Source organism: Bombus huntii, unplaced genomic scaffold (genome assembly GCF_024542735.1).
Source record: "Bombus huntii isolate Logan2020A unplaced genomic scaffold, iyBomHunt1.1 ctg00000189.1, whole genome shotgun sequence".
Lineage (NCBI taxonomy): Eukaryota > Metazoa > Arthropoda > Insecta > Hymenoptera > Apidae > Bombus > Bombus huntii.
Window position 1 is genome coordinate 29,513 of NW_026099421.1, and position 25,574 is coordinate 55,086.

The following is a 25,574-nucleotide window of genomic DNA, read 5'->3' on the forward strand; positions in this document are numbered from 1 at the left end:
AAGAAGGAAAGGGGAAATATAACCCTCCCTCCTTTTTATCGATTTACTTTCGCGTTTCGTCTCAAAATTATGTTAAATTTTGCTTGTTACAGTACCACGCCAAAAGAATTTACTTATAATTCTCAATGAGAGTTGATTGAAAATAGTTCGGTCGAGTAGTAATAACTCCATTTGATTTTAGGATTGAGTTCGACTCTATTTTATTTTGAATTTCTTGAATTTCCTTATAAGATTTCGAGTATGTTGCTGGTCCGTGATTGAATGTTGCTTTTTTCACTATGAAGTGATATGTGTCATCAACGGCATCAAAAGACACAATGAGGAACCGAACGCACAAGACAAGATAGATAATTTATTTTCTAACTGTGAGCACAGGAACTACTACATACTTAATCCTTAAAGAACAGGGCACAATAGATAATTATTATTATTAAATAATTTCCATTGAAGTACTTTTTACTATCAACTCAACATATGTATAAATATATGTATATAAATGAGATGAATGCAAATGAATTTTAGAGAATTTTAAAGAATGCTTTGCACTGTTTCGGTAAAGTTATAATTCAGTCCTAAGCGGTACAAAGTAAAGTGTATAATTTATTTATTTTAATTTACAATGAAGAACGCAAGAATGATCATTAGATCGCTTATGCAAATAATAAATTTTCATTATTTTTAAAAATGCAATAATTATTTTAAGTTTAACTGGGAATTGTCAAGATTTATAGCTACTTCGTTTATGATTAATAAATATTGATTGGGTGAAACTATAGAACCGTAACGTCTTTTCCGATTTCAATGACTTTTGAATATGTTGTCAAGTGCATGATTGCGAACAACTACCTTCTTTAACTATCTAAGAAATCTATCTATATCATTACAATGAATTCTGTTTATAAATTACATATCATATATGTAGGGTTTACATTAGAATTAGGGTTAGGGGCTTGAAACGAATCTGCGTTTGGGTTACACGTTGTCGTTATGCAATAGAGAAGACATTGACTAGTGCAAATACGATTATTATAGAACCGGACAAGTAACCGTGGTAGTTAGGTACTCGAGAAACTAATGACAATGATCCTAGGTTCAATAACGAATCCGCGGCCGACGGGATGATAGATGAACGTACTCACAAAATCTAAGTCGGACGCGTAATATTCACTGGTCGTAAAGAGTTACTCCTTTCATCAGTGAGATCGCGAGCGAGAGAATGCCTTTCTCGTCCCGATGATGCCACAGAGGAAAACTATAATGGGGTGTGTCTAAGGACACGAGATCATCGGATTCGTCGAGAAAAGCCTTCGTTCAGAAAGTAAGGGAAATTGGCGTTGCTGCTAATTGGTCAATCTCCATATCGGTGGTTAGAAAAAGATGCTAGCCGCCCTCGAGGGAAAGTTGCTAGTGGGAGACGCCGCTCGTTGAAAAATATGTTTCCCCTATCTTCCCGTAGTTGGGACAAAGACTGTTTGTCTGTTTGAAGGACTTTAGTTAACTAAACCTTAAGATTTATAACGGGCCCTCGGGCTAGCCGAACATGTACTGCGGAGACGCATCGACATCTGGCAATCATCTTACTCGAAGAATAGGGTCTGCGTGTGGCGAGCCACGGGACAGAAACCGTTGGAATGTTTATTGTCGCGTATCGCCACGAATATTTCTTTTAAGGAGAGCTATAGAATTACTCGATACCTGTTGTTAGGCAAAGCGTTCATCCCTTGACCGCGGCTACGTTGGGCGACAGACTGTCACCTCGAGCCAAAGCTCACCGTCACTAATCTCGAACAATTACAATCGGATTGAATAACTACAATAGTTTAGTTACAGTTATAGTAGACTTTAGATTGCAATGTTGCGGGGCTATCCAAAGGTTCCGGTGTCCTTTCATCTCCGACATATAGATATACATGTATATTTGACGAAATATACTAAAGCAATATTGACCCTTTGTCGCTGAAAGTATCAAACTACAAAACTTCCTTTCAAATTTTCAGAATAAGGAAATCAGGATCATGATAAATAATTGGAACATAATTAAAAATAATATATCCTCTCTATAAGATAATGAATACATTGGTTCATTTAATTTTTATGGATATTCAAACGCTTCTGTGAAATAAAACGTCAAGATTATAGAGTATAAAATTTATAGCTATGAAATGACTAAAACTCTGATGTATTATTAAAAATATACGTTTGGTTGTATGTAGTGATACATACAAAGATTACATGTACAAACCCATAATTAACACAATGCTACCGCAACCATTCTGCAATCTACCTTGCCCAAAACACTCTTCCAGTCACCTCCAAACTCAGTTCGCTGTGGAGTGCCGAAGCGTGCAGACGTGTCTTTAGTGCCCAGCGTAGTCCGAAAACAACACGTGTCGCCCAACCGTCCAAAGAGAACACAGCCAAGTGTCCCTTACCCTTTAGGGAGAAGAAAATCCCACGCACCTAACCCCAACCCGAATACTAGCCTCATAGCCTCACGACTAGTTGTTCATTCCGAATTAACTAGCTCGATGATGGCCCAGCAGTCGCGACCAGGCTCTCCGGAGCAGACTCGCAGCTACCCCGCGCTACCTCCCCCGTGGCAGAAGTGTAGCAGAACTCTCCGCACTAACGACGCTAATACTACAAAGAAAAGGAAAATAGAAACAACAACGCAAATAAACACTCACAACAGGTTCGCCGTATTGGAATCCTCAAACGACGCCATGGAAATCGTAGAACCGCCACCAAACCAACACTCACAGAGAATCCCCCCTCCCCCACCAATATTTGTGGACGACGTCATCGACATACAGACAATGATCAAGTCCCTAGAGAGAGATATCTGCAAGGAGGAATATAACCTTAAGATAAGTAACAATAAAGTAAAAATACTGCCGACGAACCCAGAAGCTTACAGAAAACTCACCAAGACACTCAGGACCCTGAACGCCAACTTCCACACCTACCAACTCAAACAGGAAAGGCCTTTCCGGGTGGTCCTACGAAACATACACCACTCAGCAGACATAGACGAACTCAAATACGAACTCTCAAAACTCGGCCACGAAGTCATCGACGTAAGTAATATAAGGCATAGAGTCTCGAAAGACCCGTTATCCTTATTCTTCCTAGACATTAAACAAAAGCCGAACAATAAAGAAATCTACAACATCAGTCGCCTAATGAACGCGATAGTAAAGATCGAACCACCGCTCGTGAAAAAAGAAATAGTGCAATGCAAAAGGTGCCAAAGGTAAGGTCATATGCAGAAATACTGCAACCATACTTTCCGCTGCGTTAAATGAGCAGGCACTCACTCCATTGACCAGTGCGCCAAATCACCGGAAACCCCAGCGAAATGCATCCACTGCCAAGGGAACCATCCTGCCAACTACAAAGGCTGCCCAGCATATAAAACACTATACACGAACAGGTACCCTAAGCTCAGAGCAAAAGAGGTATCCAACCAAACACCCAGCCCGCCGAAATTCACGACTACCCCAACCCCCTCAACCAACCAAACACCCAGTCCTACCAAATTCATCTCCACCTCAACCTCCTATGCCCAAGCAGTACAAGGCATCCAAAATAACCCGAACAGCCAAAGGAATCTTCCCCAAAACAGTGTCCCCAACCCACCTAACACAGACAACTCCCCAAGGCTTGAAAAGCTAATAGAGAAACAATCGGAGCAAATAAATCACTTGCTATCGCTACTAACACTCATCGTGGAAAAATTAGCACGCCCCGACTCAAAATAAAACCAAGGCGCATAGCACTCTGGAACGCCAACGGTCTAGCGCAACACAAACTTGAACTAGAACTCTTCTTAAAACACCAGCAAATCGACGTAATGCTCGTATCGGAAACCCACTTCACCGACAAGAGCTACCTGAAAATAAATGGTTACAAATTCTACCATACCCAACACCCCAGCGGAAAGGCCCACGGTGGCACCGGAATAATAATCAAAGCAAGTATTAAGCACTACGAACTTCTATCATTCCAGAAAGACTACCTCCAAGCAACAAACGTAGCAATAGAAGACTGTCATGGCTCAATCACCACCTCAGCAGTATACTGCCCTCCCAGACACTCCATCACCAAAGAAGACTTTGATAACTTCCTGGACACCCTGGGCAATAGATTCATAGTTGGAGGAGACTATAACGCCAAGCACATCCAATGGGGCTGCAGACTGGTTACAGCAAGAGGCAAAAACCTCTTAAACAGCATAATAAACAACAACCTCAAATACTTCACCACATACGAACCCACATACTGGCCCACTGACACCAACAAAATACCCGACCTTCTCGACTTCTTCATAACTAAAAATATCCCATCAAGACACGTCCAGATCAACTCCTCGGCTGATCTCTCCTCTGATCATTCTCCCGTGATAGCAACAGTCAGTTCAACAGTCATCGAGAATACACCTAATGGCTCCATTCACAACCAACACACCAACTGGCAGCTCTTCAGAGAAGTCTTTACACACTCAACCTCAGCCTTCACCCCACTAAAAACAAAGGAAGAAATCGAAGCAGCCACGGAATACTTAAACACGAGCATAATAAACGCAATCCGCCTCCCCACACCGACAAAGCCATCTAACAACGAACAAGAATATCCCCAATACATACTAAAAAAAAATAGCAGAAAAACGTAGACTAAGAAGAGTATGGCAGACCCATAGAACACCGGATGACAAACGCAAACTAAACAACGCAACTAGAAAGCTATCTTGAACCTAAAAAAACTATAAAAACGACTGTTTCCATAAATACCTCGCCAGCTTATCCCCCACAGCCGACTCCAACTACTCACTATGGAAGGCCTCCAGGAAACTCACACGCCCCCCACAAATAATCCCACCTATCCGCCGTCCGCAAGGTGGATGGGCGCGAAGCCCTATAGAAAAAGCCGACCTGTTTGCTAAACACTTGTCAAAAGTATTCAAACCCCATTCCCCCAAAGCCGCCGCGGACGTTACTGAATACCTGCACACCCCCTTCCAAATGTCCCCTCCTATCGAACCCTTCTCCTCTGCAGAGACTATAGAAACAATCAGTCGCCTAAACCCCAAGAAAGCAGCAGGACACGACCTAATAGGCAATAAAGCAATCAAGGAACTTCCCACAAAAGGGATAGCACTCATCACATCGATTTTTAATGCTATCCTTCGCCTGAAACACTATCCTAAAGCCTGGAAAATCTCATTGATTACCCTCATCCCTAAACCCGGTAAACCGATATACGAAACCAGCTCCTATCGCCCAATCCTACCTTGTTTTACCTACCCTGTCCAAACTATTCGAGAAGATGCTCACGAACCGACTCCTTCCAATCCTAGAGAACTTGAAAACACTCCCAGATCACCAATTCGGCTTCCGAAAACATCATTCTACAGTAGAGCAAATCCACCGCTTAACTCATACGATCAGCCAAACACTCGAAAAGAAAAAATATTGCTCAGCGGTTTTCCTAGACATCCAACAGGCATTCGACAAAGTATGGCATGAAGGGCTACTATACAAGCTTAAAAAGATCCTACCTCACCCCTACTACTCCATCCTAAAATCTTACCTAACCAATAGACAATTCATGGTTAAATGCCTAGACGCCACTTCCGCAACATTCCCAATAGAAGCCGGCATACCCCAAAGTAGTGTCCTCGGACCCCTACTGTACTCCATCTACACTGCCGACCTACCTATATCAAACGATATAACAATAGCGATATTTGCAGACGACACAGCGCTATTAGCTACCCACGCAGACCCGGTAATAGCCTCATCCACTCTCCAGCGAAGTCTCGACTCCATGGAAAAGTGGTTTCACAAATGGGGCTTCAAAGTCAACGAAAAGAAATCCTCACATGTAACCTTCACGCTTCGAAAACAAACCTGCCCCCAGGTCACCATCAACAATGCAACAGTTCCTAGCAGGGACACAGTCCGATACCTGGGCATGACCCTGGACAGGAGACTAACGTGGAAGACACACATCTCAGATAAAACGAAGCAACTAAAGGACAAACTAAAAAAACTCTATTGGCTCACGGGCCGACGCTCCAAACTAAACATACAGAATAAAATTACCCTCTACAAGACCGTAATAAAACCTGTCTGGACCTACGGAATCCAACTATAGGGAACAGCAAGTAACTCCAACATCGAAATACTACGACGATTCCAATCGAAAACGCTAAGAGCCTTAATAGACGCACCTTGGTATGTTACCAACGAAACCATCCATCGCGACCTCAAGATACCTACAGTCAAAGAGGAAATAGCAAAATATAGCGACAGATATAGCAAAAGAGTCAAGAAACACCGAAACCCCCTAATCACTGGACTACTCGATACGATGGACCAGATTCGCAGGCTGAAGAGGCACTACCCGCTAGACCTAAACGTTAGATTCATTTAATTATCCAAATTAAGCATATGCACTTACTTATAATACTTATAAATTATACCTATCTATAATAAGTATTAACTTATTGTAAATAAACAGCCATGTCACTGCGCCACGCCAGAAAAATTACTGAAAATTCTCAACGCGAGAATTGATTGTAATTTCAACAAATAAATAAAAAACAAAACCTCCAAACTCTTCAATTCTCTCCACCTAACCACCCACAAATCATTCACAAACATGCAATTCTCGACAAAAGAAGAACTTATCGTCAGTTGTCCTTAACATCTCGTTCATTCATTTGGTCCCTATCCCCCTATTTCCTCCCACTGCGATGATCGCACTACATTTTTCCACGTCTCTATTCTATTCTCTGGATGATCTGAATTCTCGAGCAGTCGAGTGACGATTGATCTGTACAATTGATCGATTTCTTTTTACTACAGACATGCAAGAAATTCCGTGTTGGAGAGCGATGTTGCGAGTTCGAGTGCCTGGACCATCTGAAGACCGGAACTGGTATAGTTTATGTCGTTGATGATAATAATTCCTCCACGACTCAGCAACAAGAGCTACTCTGGGTGATGAGCTTAATGGTGCTGTTGCGGCTATTTTAATTTTTCAACAAGGATCCAAATGGCGCCGTTGACGAAATTCTTTCATTATAAACGTCAACGATCAACATCAGCCATCAGGGAACGAAGAAGGTACGCTGTAACGTGTCTGAGTAATTATACCTCGAGGAGTACATACAGTTATGTAATGAAGATTCGTATGTGAGTGTTTGTTTTCTTATTTCTTTTCCCTTTGTTTCATTTGAATGGATTTTTGTACTCAAAGAGCGAGGTAAGATTACGTCAGATACGTTTTTACATATGCTAAAAAAATGGAAAATGATGATGATGAATCAATGACACGTAGAAAATTATAATCTATTGTATTGCTGTTATCTAATGGTGTTGTAGTTGACTGTATGGTGGATGTATCTAATGGTGTTGTAGTTGACTGTATGTTGTTCAATATTGCTATGAAACTCTTCTGATTCATTGTCACTTATACGAAGGATGGAAGTATACGAAATTGATAAAATTATTAATAATATTTACGAAGAGAAAGTAAACTGTTGGATATATGACAAAATAATTCTATTTTAAATAAGAGACTGGTCAGAGTGGTTATTTTGTTTACAAAATCAAACGAACTTAATGAATGTAATGGTAAGGAAGTAACTATAAGTGGCTGTTAAACTATTTTTATGCTTGAAAAGTAATTCGCAAAGTAATGTAAAGCAGTACTACTGAGTTGTACATAACCTCTTTCAGAATTTGTTCTTAACCTCTTGCTTCATAACTTCCTTAATACTCTTCAAACTTATTGACTACTTCGATGTTGTTACGAACAGAAACTGATAAAATATTAATCTTAAATATAGATTGAAATGAAAGCTTGTCAGGTAAATATATATATATATATGTGTACTACTTACTCAAACTATGGATCACATAACCTATACAAAAAAAAAAAAAAAAAAAAATTATTGTACACTATAAAGCAAGAGGTTAAATCTTTAATCTGTTAAGAATTAAATTTTTTATTGTAACTGCGAAAATTATAAAAGTACCAAGCGAAGCAAGTACGGAATATATGCGGAATATGAATCGCTCAACGAACCAAAGAGCGGCTCAGTGACAAAATTAGTAAAGTAAAGACCACAAATATAACAACATTATATTCTACCACAAAATAATTCTCTATACAAAAAAGGTACACAACGAATCGATTTTTCACAACGATAAGAGTCAACAGAACCAATCAAGACCAGGCGAGACTCTCATAAGACAACGATATCAGAGGGATCAAATCAGCGACTTCAATCTATGTTACAGAGTATAGTTATCAAGAAAAATTGCTCTTTTCATGAAAAGTATGGTAATGATACTCTTATAATACATTGTATATCTGGCAGTCGGGTGTGCCCGTGGCCATCGGAAATGTAAAGACGACGCTTTTAGAAAGTGATAGCGCCATCGCGTTTTAAAAACGCGTTAGAAGAAGGACGGTTTCGCTATCCAAGGCGAATCGAAAAGTGTGCGTGTTGCGAGAATCAGAGTTGATCGAGACGTCGAAGCATAGAGTCGTTAGAATTGAGTTGCGAGTGTTGTCGAGTGTTAGAGTTGCTAGTGAGAGAGAGAGAGAGAGAGAGAGAGAGAGAGAGAGAGTTACCAAATAGTTGTCAAGTTATTTGTTGTAAATACGAGCGTTGCATTTAGTTTTCCTGTTAATCAAACATCGTTTCTCTGTCTAACTAATATCTGTATTTTCAATCCATTATTAATATATTCCGATATTACAAGTGGGGGCTCGTCCGGGATTGAATAAGACAGAGAAACGATACGATTTAACGGAGCTATTTCTGCGGGAGTAGAAAAGAATAGAATAAAATGGCAAACGTTGAAGACGAACGATTGTCGGATGAAGAGGATTTGACGCTGGAGGAGCTGAGGAGTAAGCTCGCACAGATGAATCTGCCTATATCCGGTGCGAGATCAGTGCTGGTTGCCAGGTTGAACAGAGCGTGCAAACCTGGTCGATCTACTCCTAAGGATTCGAAGCGTGGCGAAGAACCAACAAACCAGCGAGATCTAAGAAGCAAGCAGTCGAGCCTAACGCAGTCAAGAGGGAGAGGAAGACCTCGAGAAGCTGAGGACGAAAGAGCTGAGAGCGCGTCTCGTTAGCTTGGGGTTGAAGGTAACGGGAAGAAAATTCGAACTACGCGCGCGGCTACAGGCGGCCCTAGAAGGAGACGATGTATCGTCGGAAGAAGAGAGCTCCGACGAAAGTGAAGGCGAGGACGATAAACAAGGCGCGCGAGAATACAGGAGAGGCACGCGAGCGGTGTATCAGGACCGCGATGAGTATCAGCAGAAGGCATGCGTCGGTTCGATGTTGAGTCTTACAGACGTGGAAGGCTTATTAGAGAAATTCAGCGGGGATGATCTGCTGAGTGTAAATCAATGGGTGGAAGACTTCGAGGAAATGGCAGAAGTGTGGGGTTGGTCAGACGCCCACATGGTGGCCTATGCTAAGAAATTACTCGCAGGCTCCGCTCAGGCCTTCGTACGACAAGAGCGATGCGCGAAGTTCTGGGCAAAGCTAAAAAAGGCGTTGAGGAATGAGTTTGAAAATGTAGTAAGAGACCAACAGATACATGGCGAGTTATCCCATAGAAAGAAGAAAGCAGATGAGAGTCTGCAACAATATATGTATCACATGTGCGGGATTGCAAAACAAGGAAGGATTGATACGCAATCCTTGATAGACTACATTATTCAAGGCATTCCCGACGAGGTCGCGAACAAGACTGTGCTATACGGAGCCAGGAATATCGAGCAATTAAAAGAGCGTTTCAGGCGCTACGAAGCGATAAGAAGAGATATGGAGATGAGGACGAAATTTGAGGAGCCGAAGAGTAGCAGGGTAAAGCCGGTGGCGAAGCTGTCCGAAACCGAGAGGAACAAGGAACCCGGTCGATCTGGAGATGCGAGGAAGGCGCGATGCTACAATTGCGGTGATGCGGAGCACGTGTGTGCGGAGTGTCCGAGCAAGTCGAGAGGACCTAAATGCTTCAAATGTAGGGAGTACGGACACATCGCATCAAGTTGCGACAATTTGGGTGAGCCCTCAAAAAAAGTTTACAGCGTGTTTCGGTCGTTACAAACAAGGCGTGGTAAGGATGTTAAGATGGAAAATTTCGAATTGAGCGCGTTGATAGACACCGGTAGTGAGCTGACTCTAATGCGAGCAGATCAGCATGTGAAAATCGGAGCGCCCAGATTAAGTCGGGAAATCGTTGGATTTCGCGGTGTCGGTTCCGGAAGGAATTTTACGCTCGGGAAATTTTCGACGAACATTATTATAGACAATGAGTCGTACTGTATAACCATACACGTAGTTCCAGACACAGTGATGCAACATTCGCTTATTATTGGCGCAGACTTTTTGGACACTGTTGAAATAAGTATAAAAGGGGGAGAATCTTTTATTAGTAGAATAAAGGACGAAAATCCCGATGAGTGTCCGGAAGTCCTCAAGATAGATGTAGAGACACAGGCGAGTGAGATAGATTTGTCGCACGTTAAGGACATGCAACATAGGCTAAAAAGAGATTTGAAGAGAACCAAAGCATTGCTAAGAGACGCTCAAACGATGCTGGAGAGATCGAAAGGTGACTCGACGGGTAAAGCAGCTTTACGACAGCTGAAGAACCAGTTAGAAGATGCAGAATGCGCTAGAGCAGTTGCAGTTAAAGCGAAACAGGCACTGGAGCAAGAACTGAATGAGACGCAGGCTTCGTTGCAGGAAGTACTGCGGCAACGTTCCGAAGCAGAAGATCGTGTTAATGTAGCTAGTCGCGAACGAACTGAGCTACTGTCGCAATTGGAAGAAAATAAAGAAGAGTTAGCAGAAGTTTTGAAGAAGTATCGGGCAGCTGTGCAGCAAGTGTCGGAGGAACGGAGAATAGTGGCAAGACACGTGGTGATTGGTAAAGTGGACCACGAGATGGTGTCCTCGTCGGATTCTTGCGGCCAGCAGGAGGACTTAGCGAACATCACGAGGAGGAAGAATCTGGCTAAACAACAGCAACAGGATGTTGTTGATGATATTTGCGAATTTACTGAGAAGGATAGCGTTGCGGGTGTGAGGGTTGTTTCAAGTTTTCGGATAGACTCGAAGAGAGTGAATGCAAGGCGAACGAAAAGACAAGGGAAGTCGCACGTGCGGAATCCCTCCAATAATATCGATACGAAGATTCGATATACAAAGGATGTGGATGACGAGGACGACGATGGGATTGTCGAGGACACGATGAACGTGAAGACCTTCGAAAAAGAAGAGATCATAGTCTCGGTAGATGGTAAGTTGTCAACGTCTTCCATGTACGAACCGAGCCTACGAAAATGTCACGATGCTGCCACGACGATCAAAGCCCCTGACAAGAGTGAAATGGGTAAACAAACAACGGAGAGGAAGATAGAGGAAGAGCGAAAGAGGAGCAGTAGCATCGAGGACGACCAGGCCGCGGTGTTCCAAGAGGAACGAGATCAGCTGCGTGTGGACGCAAAGAGACGGATTGAGGAGATCCAAATCCGAAACAAGCGGGCGTATAACAGGAGACGCAAGAAGGCGACAGCATACAGGACGGGAGATCTAGTGGCAATCGAGAGGATGCAGAGGGGTCCCGGGCTAAAGCTGCATCCGAAGTTTCTTGGACCGTATCGGGTGATAAAAGTCCTGCAAAATGACCGATGCATAGTGCAGCGAGAGGGGGAGCACGAAGGGCCACGTACAACTTCCACGGCAGCCGATCACATGAAATGGTGGAATGCTGACGATAGTGATGTAAGTGCGAGCGGCGATGATGAGCACATCTGAGGGCAGATGTGATTGTCAGGAAAGGCCGACTGTAATATCGTAGAATAGCTTTGATTGGAGATCGGCTGAAAATAGAAAACCCGTGTACGTCGTGTTTCTGTGGTTCGTCTACATTTAAGAGTGCCTACGTGACTAAAGGCACGTAGTTGGTAGTTCTTACATAGGTATGAGGGAAACAATAGACAACGTTAGAAGAAGGACGGTTTCGCTATCCAAGGCGAATCGAAAAGTGTGCGTGTTGCGAGAATCAGAGTTGATCGAGACGTCGAAGCATAGAGTCGTTAGAATTGAGTTGCGAGTGTTGTCGAGTGTTAGAGTTGCTAGTGAGAGAGAGAGAGAGAGAGAGAGAGAGAGAGAGAGAGAGAGAGAGAGAGTTACCAAATAGTTGTCAAGTTATTTGTTGTAAATACGAGCGTTGCATTTAGTTTTCCTGTTAATCAAACATCGTTTCTCTGTCTAACTAATATCTGTATTTTCAATCCATTATTAATAAATTATAATTAATCGAACAAAATTACACCTTTAATATATTCCGATATTACATTACCGTGATGTAATATTTATCATGCTTATTTTGTACGTAAAACGAATCGTTGGAATATTCCCGAAGCTAACGAAGCATTTCCCAAATGTTAAACCGAAGAAATTAACGCGAATAGTTAAGTGAAATTTTTCCATTAACTTGCTGACCAACCGGCAAATAAAAAATCATAAAAATTGTTTCAATGTGTTGAGGTCACGCATAACTTCTTTTTTCATTGACGATTACCAAACAGGTAAAATTTCGAAATTGTACGAAGGCCACGTGACCAGATCGTATTGGAATTTGAAGTGCATGGAAAAAGACAACTCGAAGTACAAACCTTGAGCTGTACTACTCGAAGTACAAACGTGAACTAATGGATGCAGAAAAGCAATTAACGCCAAACATCCGAACAGCATCTTGGAGCCCGTCATTGTTTTGAAATAAAAGAAGTGACGAATTAAAAAGACGCAGGACTAATAATAATAAAGGAAACTTAGTTCGTATTATAAATTGAATTTACATCAGAAAAGAAGCACGATCAAGCGAAACAGATCGTAGAAATGACAAATATCATCGATATACGTTTCAGTGTAATTTCACTTTTGAAAATTATTTAGTTTAATACGATCGTATTCATCGCTCTGAAACTTTCATTGTGCTGCAATTTGTGCTGCGTCTTTTTAATTTCTCTATCTTTCTGTGTTTTCGGAAAAATTACTTGAAAGATTAAGAATTGCTTGCCTTATTTTATTTTCGATTAGTTAGGATTTGATTATTCCTAAGGTTTATTAGGTTTATTATTTATAACAGGTTTTATCACTTGTTTATTATTTAGGAGTTTGTTATTTTAGGATTAGTACCTTTTAGGATTTCTTATCCTTCGAGTTTCTGTTTCAGATATCTAGGTCTATTTCAAGATGTTTTATTACATTAGGATTATTTATTCGATTAAGATAATTTAAGAGTTTCACAATGTACAAAGAAATAATCGCGTGAAATTTAGATTTATGCTTTAAACGTATTAAACACGCGGTAATTTCAATGTCTGTAGCCTCGAACGTGTTCTGATTAGTTGTGTCATTGTCTGTGACATTGAAATCACAAAAATCCATTGCAAGTGTGCTGTCATGCAATGTGGATGTAATTGGGTTTTTTGGGGTTAGGTTGGGGTTAGGTTGTATCATCTGATTTGTACAATACTATTTTAACGCAAGGACAGGAAAGTTATTATATATTTCCCGTCCATTATTTGAATCGTTGTGAAGTGTAACGAATTATATTCGATTCGAGGAGATGTTAATGAATTACCCATTTCATATGTAATTACATGGAAATAAAAATCATTGCAAAAATAATTGATCTAATGACAACGGAATTTCCAATATTTTTTTGTTTCGTCACGTCTTTTTCATAATATATCTTTTATAGGTACGTGATTTATTAATCGTTCGAATGGAAATAATTATTCGTATAATATTCAAACGATTCTAGCCATAAAATAAATTAAAACGATACCTGTAATGCAATCTGCGTATGACGTCAACCTCGATCTATGCTTATACAAGAAATTTTATCAATCAATGACTAGATATACAATAATCAAATATTATAAAATTTCCTGAAAACCTTTAGGTGTTAATATTAAGGTGTTAATATCTTTAATATTTGCAAGTTATTGTTTAGCGCTAATTAGTTAGAATGTAACAAGTGGTGTACCAGAATTGAGATAATTAAGCCACACGAACAATCTTATTTAGATCTTTTTAATTTTTTAATTCTCTTTTGCTCTAATACTTCGTAAAATTAATCTTCATTAGCTACTACACTTCATAGAATAACAAGAGATAATTTTTCTTATATAACGTTTCATTCATAAAATCTATCATTAAAGTATATCTTCATAAAAATATCATTCCATACTAACGGTATATTTGGTGTCATACGAGATAACAGTTACCAGTGATGACATATGTAACTTTATAAAGATATCTCGTTTTATTATATATTAAAAGAATGTACTCATTGCTGCTATATTTCAGATGAAAAAAAGGAGGCAACGATTTTACAGTAAAATCGTTCGTTTACAACTGATTCATTTACATTTCATGATAATACTGTGCATTCTGAATATGCTATGATTTGGTTTAAAATAATAAATAGTCCATTCTTGCATACTATTGCTCCAGCTTTACTTGTATTTTCGATATTGGTATAAATAGAAAGACAATTAATGTCGTTCGAGTCTATTTTCGGATCATTTATATTACGTTTAATCCATATAGTTATTATATGAGACATAGTATCGTAAAATTTGGAAGAATAAAACGTTCGTACAGGAAGTACATTTTATAAGAACTCCAACAAATCTGCGTGTGCACCTAAGATACAAACTGATAGTGATTGTTCATAAGTTTATATACATTATCTAATGTCAATCGAAGGTATCAATTCTTTTTCTCCATAAGAGTACTTTTTCATTTATATGTGTTCAAAAATACATGTGTTCAACCGTGAAGCATATGTCACCTACAACGAAAAAGAGTTTTCCTATACTTAATATTTCCTTTATATACCTATGAAAAGTCTATTCTTCGCGTAGTATGAAATTATGAATAAATCTGGAATATTGTTCAATCTGAAAAGAAAAATAACTTATTGACATCATTCATTGATACGAGATTCAGAATGTTTGTTTTGTCTTGCAGAAAAAGAAGGCAGCCCTCCCTTTCTTTTAATGTGAAATAGAAAGCGAAAATTTGAAAACAGATTTTTTGGAAATTTACTTGCAAATATCGTTTTCAATATCGTGATTTTCTTCCCAATGGTACTGTACTTTCAAATTTTCCAGTATCCCTCTAAAAACAAAAAGTCGAACCTCGTTATTATTAACGCAGGCATTACAAGGAAGAGAAGTATTAGAAAGCAGCTCCTTTTTATTATGGATTTCTTTATAATCATGTAAATAAGAAATTCCGGAAATTTTTTCCTCAAGAATTTAATTCTTGTGTTTTGATTGATAATTATTACACTGCATACTAACTTTTCGCATACTGTTCGCGTCTAACAATTTCCTAATAATAACTACTTCAAAATTACATATGTTCTTGCACGAATTCAAAAGTACGTATGATACAATTATTATTTATCAAAAAATTCCAAGTTAGTAACTTTCTTTTCAAATGGCAAATAACATATACTTTGACTTACCTGTAAGTTTTTGTTCCTAATCATCATTTCCTCTTATAGAACACATCATTATTGTTCTCATAATTACTACCAGTGTCATAGATATTGTAGTGGCTACAACTGAATTAATAGAAAATGATAAATAACTGTGTATAACACTAACACATAACTGTGTGTAACAATGACACATAACTTTTACTTACATATCAGTCGATACGGGATTACTGTGATATCCTGTTGATGTTTCTTAAGGCACTTGATTAGGTGCGATACGGTATCATTCCTTATGGTATACTGTAGATAAGTATTTTAGAAAATAACAAGAATAAATCTAAATTATTCAGAGGTTCCAGTTTCGGCTTAGACATAAATACAGGACCATTTGCAAAGAAGAAAGGGTGCGTTTCTACAGCCTCGTTATAGTAACCATGAATACCAATCTCTGAATTACTGGTTACTAAACATAAATATCCTATAAAATTTAATATATTTCTTTAATTTTTAATACATACATGAGTTAGTAGTTCTAAATTATGAATCATCCTACCTGTGATATTACACTTTTCCTTATAATATCATCACTCAAGTGAACAACATTAAGATGTCATCCTATCTTACTGTGAAGATACTTAGTTATGTTATCTAACATTATAAAAATATCATCAAATTCAAGTCCTTTTATTCACATCACATGGCCACGACGATCTGGTTCTTCGTTATATAATGTTCTAAAATTTGTCGTATATATAGGATGTACAAACCGTGATATCAAGGTATCAGTTCTTCCTTCCCAAGGGACAGTTTCATTAAAATTCTGATAGAATTAAAAATTAATTATTAATATTCTAACAATCATATATGTTAAATACATTATAGTCAACGATATATACCTGAGCGAATGTAGGGGTGATTCCTTGATAATTATAAATGTCATCAGCCCACATCATTGTGCCACTTCTTTGTACTCCAGCCTCTAGATTAACAGCCTAAACAAACATACGAAATTTTATAGAAGCTGTACAAAATATAGTATATATGCGCAATATTGAAGCGTTCAAGGGGATATAAAGGTAATGTACATCACATACACGTGTACTCTCATGCAACAAAATACAATTAGATTTAATAGTATAAGCTCTTTTATTCATCATAATAGATTGGAAATTTAAGTGTCTTACGAGGGTGAGTAAAAAGTTACCCGCTCTGTCGGTGTAGAATTTATTTTAAGCAATTGTCAAAAAAGACATACATCATTTTTTGACATAATCACTCAATTTCTGTATACACTTTGTCCATTTGCCGAAGGACCTTCGTATTTTCTCATTAAAAAATGTTTTGGGCTGAGCTGCGAACCACGAATGCATCGTCGTCTTCACCTTTTCATCAGCTTTTTCGGCATCCATCTCGCACAAACTTTTTAAAACCCAAATCTGTCGTGCACTATTGCATAAGCAGAGCCGTGGCTGATTTGCAAATGATTTGCCACATTATCCAGTGTCACTCGTCTATTCCATAGAGCATAAGTTCATGAACACGTTCAATGTTGTCAACGTGGATGTGGACGGGCGTCCACCTGTTTTTTCATAACACTTGTGCGATCTTCTTTGAACCTTTGTGCCCATTCAAACACACTTCGTGACAAAACACTTTCTCCATAATGTGCATTAAATCTTTGATAAATATAGGCATCAAACATAACCTCCGACCACAAGAAACGAATCACAGCATTCTGCACTGTTTTCCTGCAAATCACCATTGCAAAGCGCCATTACTCGCGCAACGGTCACAAACGAATTGACGTAACACAAAGAAACCTGCGCAGCAGCACTGAACAGATATTGACGTCATACGAAGAGTGCAGATGGATCAATACGGTCGACAGAAGTTTTAACTATCTGGAGTGCGGATAAATTTTTACTGAGAGTCGTATAGGAATCTATAATCTGTAAGTACACCTTTGGCTGAATAGAAATTTCTCTTACATATAGTCAAAAATGCAGAAACTGTGTATTGAATTGGAAAGTGATAAAAAATAAGTGAAGTTTCGAGGTTGCATGTGATTGCATGAGTACACAGGACGTTTTTAGCGAATAAAAAGTAATTTTGAAAGACACGAGACTTATCGTGTATTTTATGCACTCTCTGTGTCCGAATTTCCAGAAGCTCTCTATCTTATGAAGCGTTTTAGATTAGCCGGAAAATTTTGTACGTACATACAAAAAGTATACGATCTAAGTGGAATATTCCATTATTCTCTTGATACAACAGAAACGAAATTTACAGAACTTCTCAGAAAGTTGGTTTATTATTACCAAATTAATAGAATTAATATACGTTTATCATCTTTACATACCTAAGTCGTGGAGGTTTATCGTGCGTAAAAAATTAGTGTCGTTTCAAAGTTACATTTCGTACATTTTAAGCCTATAATTTGTAACGTACAAAACAATGTAAATTTGAGCTGTTTCTTATCTCCACAATAAGAAAATCCAACTTTACGTTTTTTACACAATGATATTTATGGAACAGTAATATCATATTATTGCATCGCTTGGAGAATGAAGTCAAGGTACGATGTGACCCTAGTGTAAACGCTGGGATACCCAGCTGTGCCGCACTTATAAGCATAAGACACAATACCTATTAAATACGAGGTTAATTCATGTTGTATCAGCAGTGGTCCGCCGCGGTCAGCCTGAAAGGATCGTTAAATTTTTAATCAAAGATACTGAAATATATCGATCGAATTGTATTGAAATTATACTTATATACAGTAATAATCTTCTATTGATTTGTGTATTGAAATACTCCAATTTATAACGTACATGTTATATGTATTTTGAGCAAAACTAAGATTAGGAGGAAATTAGATTAAATACCATAACGAGGTGTGAGAAGTGGGCAAAACTATTAAATTGTGTTTATCTATTATTTTTAATGTTTAAGACGTCGATTTGATGTTAATTCGAATTGACGTGTCTTCAGATACCGTATAGTTTATAGTAACTCTGTAACTTAATTACCGTACAAGAATCCTTTCCACCCTGAGCACGTTCGGCGCATATTATACCATCAGTGACATCAGGTGCATTAGGAAATTTGGAATAAGCTATTTTGCATTCGGCGTTCTTAATCACTGGCATTTGTACTTCCATTAATGCATTACGTCGTGGTCGTCCTACGAAGAAAATAAGAAAGATATTTAAGACTGGAACTGTTTAATTTTATTATAAAATTGATATCACTTACTATATCTTAATGCTCCCCATCCAGCAACAAGGGGGTTATAGCCGACGAAGTTGCTCTTTCGCAGGAGCTCTTTCGTACAAATGGGATATACGTACCCTGAAAAATAAAAAAATAAATGAAAATGCAGGAAACGAATGACCAAAAGTATGAGAAAGAATTGTACACGCTTTATGACACAATATATGTGTACAGTAAGAAATTTCAGGATATGATACTTCAGTAATACTCAATAGCATATATATATATATATATATATATATATATATATATATATATATATATATATTTGAGGACTTACTCGAAAATGGCACCTCCTCCACCAATCTAAGAATGGCAATATTATGATTGTGTATGTTTTCTATTCCATCCATATGTGCACAATGTGCTGCGGTCAAAACATGCCTAGCCGATATCAGGGAACCTCCGCACTTCCATAGTGGTTTGTCTGGGTTTCGGGGATTACGAAAACCTAATGCAACGATCCATGGCCAAACGCCTAAAATGCAATAGTCATAGTTGTGAATATACATAATTTTTTCTCACATAACGAGTAACAACGATTATTACCTATTCGATATTCGATCATACAGCAGACGATAAGTACATACGTACAAATACTCTGAAATAGAGATTTGATAAAGACAGAAATTAAATTTTTATTCCAGTGGAATACAAATTATTAAATAATTCTATATAATTTCTATTTGAACTATACTGAACTATAAAGTTCAAACGTGTAATTTCTGCCCTAACAGTTTTTGATCTCTATCCATATTATTACTCCTATATCAATTTTTTATTTCGAGCAAAAAGATACTCTTCCTAACATGAAGTAAAAGAAAGAAATAATTCAAGTTAATAAGTAAAGTTACTACCGATAAAATCATAGCATTATTATTTAGTCTAATTGAAATGTACATTGATGTGCTGTTTAATGCCTTTAAAGTTCATTCTTTGCAGTAAATGGCTTATTATTAATCGGAAAGAAAGACATAAAACGTACCAAGTTCAGCTGGTTTACCATCGACCACCACCCTGGTATGAGAGACGTTGCTAAAACCACAGTATGGTGGTCGCAAAGCCTTATACTTATACACAGTTTTTATTAAAATTTCTCTCTTCTCTTTGTTTGGATCGTTCGGACAGCAAACGATCGTAACATTGCCCTGGTATCTGCACACTGATCGTCTATAAAAATCGGTGGCTGTACGGTACTGTATCTGCCATATTTCTTGCAGAGGTTTACATTTTCTGTAGTCAAGGCACCTGCCTTCTTGATTGTCCGGTGTGGTACATTCTGGATCAAACAATTTTAAAACATTTATACAGTTCAAAGATGCGTAAGAAAGCGACACCGATTACTCAACTTTCGAAGTAGGAAGCCGATCAAGTCCACCGGATTGCCCTACAGACACGTATTAATCCGTAAGAGTTAGTCATCATGTTGATAATAATTATCTAAAGAAACTTTTCACGTGAAAATATAAACTTTTAATTGATTAGATATTGTGTTAGCCATACTTAAGAAAGAAAATGAAAATGAATGAAATGAAAGAAAAGGACTACCTTCAACCTCATTTTTTAAATAAACACTTTGTCAGTTTTGCGGTAAATAAATTCTTAGGAATTCAGGACAGTTTTTAGTGAATCATTTTGTTTCGACCGTTCGCGGAGAGACGCGATCGCGAGATAGCACGTCAACGAGAGTTGTAAGTTCCCGTTACGATTAAATAATCGACGCCACGAACTGATCGATCCCCTTATTTCGATTATGATAATAAGGGTAGTTCAATGAAATTCCACAGAATTAACACAAATAAATTAATGTTTATTTCAACAACTTATTAACTAGAAAGATATAAATGGAACAAAAAAAATGTAACTGCGTTTTGGTTGATAAGTAATGCGCGACATACCACATGTGTTGACGGTTCGACTTCTGGAAAAGTTCTGAACGCCTTTCGATTTTTTTCGTTTTTTCTGGAAGGTGACCCCCACTACGTTCGGATCACGCCACATTCTTTTACTGCGAGGTAAAATACGGGCCACGAGTCGACGTTTCTGGAAGTCGCCCTGCTTAATGAACCATGCGCTTGCCACTACAATGTTTGTTTGCCGGGCAGACGCGACGATCCGTCTGCGACATTATAGTGCCGCGTTCGATAGTTAAGAATATGACCTATGGTAAGCCGCATGGCGTAACATTCTCCCCCCGTTGAGAGGGTACCGATCAAACTAGGGAGGTGTGGTTGAAGTTCCCATCTTATTTCGTCTCGGTGGCTAGTTGTTCGGGTTTCTCGAGATCGGGTTGAATTGGCAGTGGGACAAGCCTTTTGACGCCCCGATCCAAAATGCTCTTTGCCGTCTGAACTGTAGCTGTCCGGATGACACCATCGGCGCCTGGATGAACCTTGATAACTCGGCCCAGAGGCCAATGCATGGAGGGAACGTTGTCCTCTCTGAGGATGACGATTGTGCCCTTTTGGATGCTGTGTCCACCCTTGCTCCATTTATTGCGGTTGGTTAGCTCGTTCAAATACTCCTTATGCCAGCGGTTCCAAAAATGTTGTTTAAGCTGTTGGATATGCTGCCATTTGGAGAGTCGGTTCGATGGAATGTCTCTGAAATCTCGATCACGTAAGCACATTAATGAATCGCCAATGAGGAAATGTCCGGGAGTGAGGGCTAGGAGATCATTTGGATCGGTGGAGATAGGAGTTAGCGGGCGGGAATTGAGGACTGCTTCTATTTCTATGATAAGAGTATTACGGTGTTAAGCTCATATGTTTCTGTTTCTCCACTCGCGCTGCGCCATAATATCCTTTGATATTTCCGATCCTCTGGTCGTACGAGGAATTGCCGATACATTTTCTCGATGTCGCCAGTGAGTACGTACTGATGAGCGCGGAATCTAATTAATATACAAAATAAATTGTGAATTGATTCGAGAATATAGGATTTCCCCATTTTCATGATTATCGTGATTTTTGTATAAATATATTTTTTAAGATACTAATAATTAGGTACTTATAAATTAGTATTATCAATTATTTTGCATTTATAATTCCGCCTCTAGTATAAGTGTTAATTGAAAACTAACTTTATGTTTGAAAAAGTACTAGCAAAGTCGTTGAGTAACAAGCCACTGATGCTAACACAAATAGCATTGTCGTAATTAAATATTTCTAAATATTCATTTTTCATTTTGAACCTGTAGAAACAATTTATTATATATACTATTAGCTAAGTAATTGCATATTTAATTAAGTCGAAATATAAAACTTAGTTATTTTAATAATTTAAAAAATAAAAAACTGACAAACATTTCAATTTAATTTATGGTTGGAACAAAAGACAGTTATTTTTCATTAATTGAAATATTGCAATGCAGAGTACTTTCGAAAATACGCCGAGAGTATTCCTGATGGTGAAACGAGCGTTGCTTCATCGAACGCAGCTAAAGAAAACAACATCTATGTAGTTGGTGGTACGATGCCTGAAATAGAGGGCGATAAATTGTACAATACCTGTACTATTTGGGGTCCCGATGGAACTTTGATAGCAAAACACCGAAAGGTAAGTAATATATTCCTTTATGGCTTTGGATTTGAAAATATTGGGGTGAAGAAAGTGACTCTATCTAGGAATAATTTAGGAATATACATATGTACATACGTATACTATAACCAATTCTATAATTTACGGTTTATAAAATACGTTATGATACGGGAAACGCCCATTTTTGTTGTAATGTGTAATATAAATTTTTCACATACTTAAAATATTATTATACTTATTTTTTCTCCTTTTTAAACATTATTAAATGATAAGATTTTTTAATAAAAGAAAGTGATAAAAACGCTGTCAGTTATTAAATAAAAAATAATTAAAGTTTAGGAGTTGGTAACTTTGATATTAAATTACAAAAGTTGCAGCAATAGAATTAGCGACTACATTTTTATGTTATTAGGTACATCTATTCGACATCGACATTCCTAATAAGATTACTTTTCGAGAGAGTGATTCACTCAGTCCTGGTAACTCCCTAACGACGTTCGACGTGAAGGGCTGCAAAATAGGTATTGGCATTTGCTATGATATTAGATTCGAGGAAATGGCACGCATTTATCGTAACAAAGGTACAGTAACTTAATCGATCAATACTTAACTAGCAAAAAATTAAATATCTTTCTTAAATATATTCTATATAAAATTAATATAATCTGTAACTCTGTATAAAAAGAAGCTTAATTTAAAAAACCAGTATATTTGCTGAAAATGAAACAAATAAAAGAATTAAAAGCACAATAAGAGGACTGTCCTCGCATATTCAGAAATGATGGAATGTGAACCGTGCAACTACGAAGTTAATTGGTATTCGGTGGCTTCATATTTCCTGCTTCTCTGGGTTAGGTTGCCAAATGCTGATATATCCAGCGGCATTCAATATGACCACTGGACCACTGCACTGGTCATTACTTCAGCGTTCCAGAGCGAATGATAATCACTTATACGTTGCCTGCATATCACCGGCTCGTGTTCCTTCAGCAAGTTACGTCGCATGGGGGCATACACAGTTGACCAATCCCTGGGGAAAGATTCTTTACGATTTGGAAACTCAAGAGAATATGACAGTCACCGATGTCAAAAAAAAAAAAAAAAAAAAATATGAGGCATACTATATAAGATTGTCATCGATTTAAAATCAAAGTATGAAAAGGATACCCTGGAGAGAGTAAAACACAGAATCATTCCAACTAAACATTCAGATCGTACCGACACCTAGGTATCGTCTTACAATTAAATCTCGGTCTCGAATGGATTAAAATGAAATACATACTTGCAGCTTCAACATCTTCAATATCGAGGAGATTCAAACTTTACAAATAAATGTAAATTGCGATGTAAAACAAAGCGATGTAAAAAGGGAAAAAGGAGGAAAGAAGGAACAGGGAAGCAAAGAGAAGAAACGAATTTTTCATTTTCTCGAAACTGGATCAAGTTTCAGGAAGACCATCCAAGTAATTGATGTCCTCTGTAATTATTTGTTAATCATGCGCGGAATCAGAACGATTCGACCTCGTTCCAAAGCAAATCGTTACTAGAGTAGAGACGGGAATTAATAATTCGTGTCAATTGTTCGATCGTGTTCACAAATTCAAATGCGGTTGAGTGGCGGAAACCATTTATAACACGTCCCATACAGCGTAGATCGCATACACGTCTTAGGATGTATTTTTGGTACTTATATATACTCTATATATATATTCTTACTCTATATATACTTATATGTACTCTATATATATTCTCTATCTTAGATATACCATAAAATATTTCGTGAAATCGCGTATTCGTGTCTAATGTCAGGGATTCTCTTTCCACAAGTCTGCGTTTTCTATATTATCTTTCTTCCTTACCAGTAGGCATTCTCACAATTTGTGATTAATACTGCTCGTACAGGAATATTAGGTTTTTGACGTTGTAAAATTTCACGTGAAATAATAATGCCTATATATTGACTAATTTATCAATTAATTAAATCCGTGTATATCAAGTTTTCTATAATTTAGTACTTTCGTGTAACTACAGAAATTTGATGCAATATAAAACTTGATTAAAACAGCGATTCATTAGGAAACGAGAATAATGATGCAAATATTTTTTGTAGCCATTATATAGGATTTCGATCGCATAATTAATCAGTATCAACTTACCAGTCTTTAACGGAAGAATAGAAGGAAGGGTAGGCGGTACACAGACCGCAATTATCATCATCTTCATGTAGAGTGTCAAAATGCCGAACATCTTCGTTAGTCGTCAGAAGTCGCGATGAGAAGCGTAAAAGAAGTGCACTAGCCAGAAGTATCTGCGACAGAAATCAGAATACACTCGTTTTCGCATGGTTGGATCAATTTCGCGTGGGACTAACCTGATTGAACCTAACGCGGGATAATTGTGTTAGGGAAGTGATACATTTACACTGTACATGAGAGTGTGTGTGTAAGGGCCAGAGGGCGTCAAGGTCTTAGTGGAGACAAAAGACTGTTGCCAGATGTTAGAGGAATCTAGGATAGTCGATTGGCGACAAGCGTGCGTGCAAGACGTTCTTCAGAGTGTAATATAGATGTATAACTGTTGCGTGGGAAATATAGTCAATTATTTGTATTCCCAAATCCTCGAATTTCCTTAACATGGTAGCAGAGCGTGGTTACTAGTTTTGCAAGATATTTAGTGCGTGGTTACGATCTTGCGAGTGAGTTTTCAATAAAGAAAAAAAAACTTTCAAAGGAACAAAATATACTTTGAGCACGTAGGAACGCTTGAGTAAGAAAAGAAAAAAAAAGAAGAATCAATTAAAATGGAGAGATCGGAAATCATGATACCTATATTCGATGGTGAGGATTATGGAATGTGGAAGCAAAGAATCACGATGTTTCTCAAATATAAGGAATGCAAGGTTGTTACAACTAGAATGAAGAACGAAAGAGACGATGAAGACTGGGACAAAAAGGATTTGAAGGCGATAAATATAATTTATAGTGCAATATCGAACAGACAATTGGAGTATGTTAGGGAAGGAAAAACGGCGTATGATATAATAAAAAGGTTCGATGAAATGTACTGAATTTCTTAGGCCTTTCGTCCACGATACTACATTAATATAGAGTGGAATAGATACACCATTGAGGATTAAATGTTTTTAATCTTTCGTTTCTAAGCTTTAATTAATTACGTTTCAGAGTTACTCGAATGAACT

The 25,574-nt window shown here is 38.0% G+C and overlaps 2 protein-coding genes and 2 long non-coding RNA genes across 10 annotated transcripts; 2 read left to right on the top strand and 2 right to left on the bottom strand.

Moving 5' to 3' along the window:
• Positions 1–6,619: 6,619 nt before the first annotated feature.
• LOC126877565 (uncharacterized) lies at positions 6,620–8,652 on the top strand. The gene is made up of 2 exons (XR_007695132.1): positions 6,620–7,269; positions 7,389–8,652. It is a non-coding gene; the product is annotated as an uncharacterized LOC126877565 (long non-coding RNA).
• Positions 8,653–14,129: 5,477 nt separating this feature from the next.
• LOC126877564 (uncharacterized) lies at positions 14,130–16,171 on the bottom strand. The gene is made up of 4 exons (XR_007695131.1): positions 16,116–16,171; positions 15,772–16,040; positions 15,166–15,688; positions 14,130–15,017 (listed from the first exon to the last, which is right to left on the bottom strand). It is a non-coding gene; the product is annotated as an uncharacterized LOC126877564 (long non-coding RNA).
• Positions 16,172–16,174: 3 nt separating this feature from the next.
• LOC126877561 (venom serine protease Bi-VSP-like) lies at positions 16,175–20,488 on the bottom strand. 6 transcript variants are annotated; one of them, XR_007695126.1, is made up of 7 exons: positions 20,064–20,078; positions 19,116–20,005; positions 18,592–18,913; positions 17,922–18,263; positions 16,767–17,511; positions 16,459–16,554; positions 16,175–16,382 (listed from the first exon to the last, which is right to left on the bottom strand). XR_007695126.1 is itself a non-coding variant. In XM_050640237.1 (6 exons), exons 2-6 carry the CDS (start codon positions 19,345–19,347, stop codon positions 17,483–17,485), a joined length of 567 nt encoding a protein of 188 aa, XP_050496194.1. In that variant the 5' UTR covers positions 19,348–20,005; positions 20,064–20,488; the 3' UTR covers positions 16,773–17,482. The 6 variants fall into 6 exon arrangements, 1 of the variants encoding a protein (XP_050496194.1); XR_007695127.1 differs by having other exon boundaries at positions 18,592–18,746; positions 18,818–20,005; XR_007695125.1 differs by having other exon boundaries at positions 18,592–20,005.
• On the top strand, positions 17,474–24,336 carry LOC126877562 (omega-amidase NIT2-like). Of its 2 annotated transcripts, XR_007695128.1 has the most exons (5): positions 17,474–17,513; positions 22,209–22,393; positions 22,788–22,956; positions 23,231–23,603; positions 23,664–24,336. XR_007695128.1 is itself a non-coding variant. In XM_050640239.1 (4 exons), the coding sequence occupies exons 2-4, from the start codon at positions 22,310–22,312 to the stop codon at positions 23,518–23,520; spliced, it is 543 nt and encodes a 180-aa protein (XP_050496196.1). In that variant the 5' UTR covers positions 17,474–17,513; positions 22,209–22,309; the 3' UTR covers positions 23,521–24,336. The 2 variants fall into 2 exon arrangements, 1 of the variants encoding a protein (XP_050496196.1); XM_050640239.1 differs by having other exon boundaries at positions 23,231–24,336.
• Positions 24,337–25,574: the final 1,238 nt, after the last annotated feature.

Coding starts and splice junctions, on each gene's coding strand:
- LOC126877561 (XM_050640237.1), bottom strand. CDS start 19,347: ATGTATATTCACAACTATGACTATTGCATTTTAGGCGTTTGGCCATGG. Junction 18,747..18,817: donor ATGGGGAGCATTAAGATATA/GTAAGTGATATC, acceptor TTTTCTTCGTAG/GACGACCACGACGTAATGCA. Junction 18,264..18,591: donor GTGGAAAGGATTCTTGTACG/GTAATTAAGTTA, acceptor CGATCCTTTCAG/GCTGACCGCGGCGGACCACT.
- LOC126877562 (XM_050640239.1), top strand. CDS start 22,310: ATGCCTGAAATAGAGGGCGATAAATTGTACAATACCTGTACTATTTGG. Junction 22,394..22,787: donor TGATAGCAAAACACCGAAAG/GTAAGTAATATA, acceptor TTATGTTATTAG/GTACATCTATTCGACATCGA. Junction 22,957..23,230: donor ACGCATTTATCGTAACAAAG/GTACAGTAACTT, acceptor TCTCTGGGTTAG/GTTGCCAAATGCTGATATAT.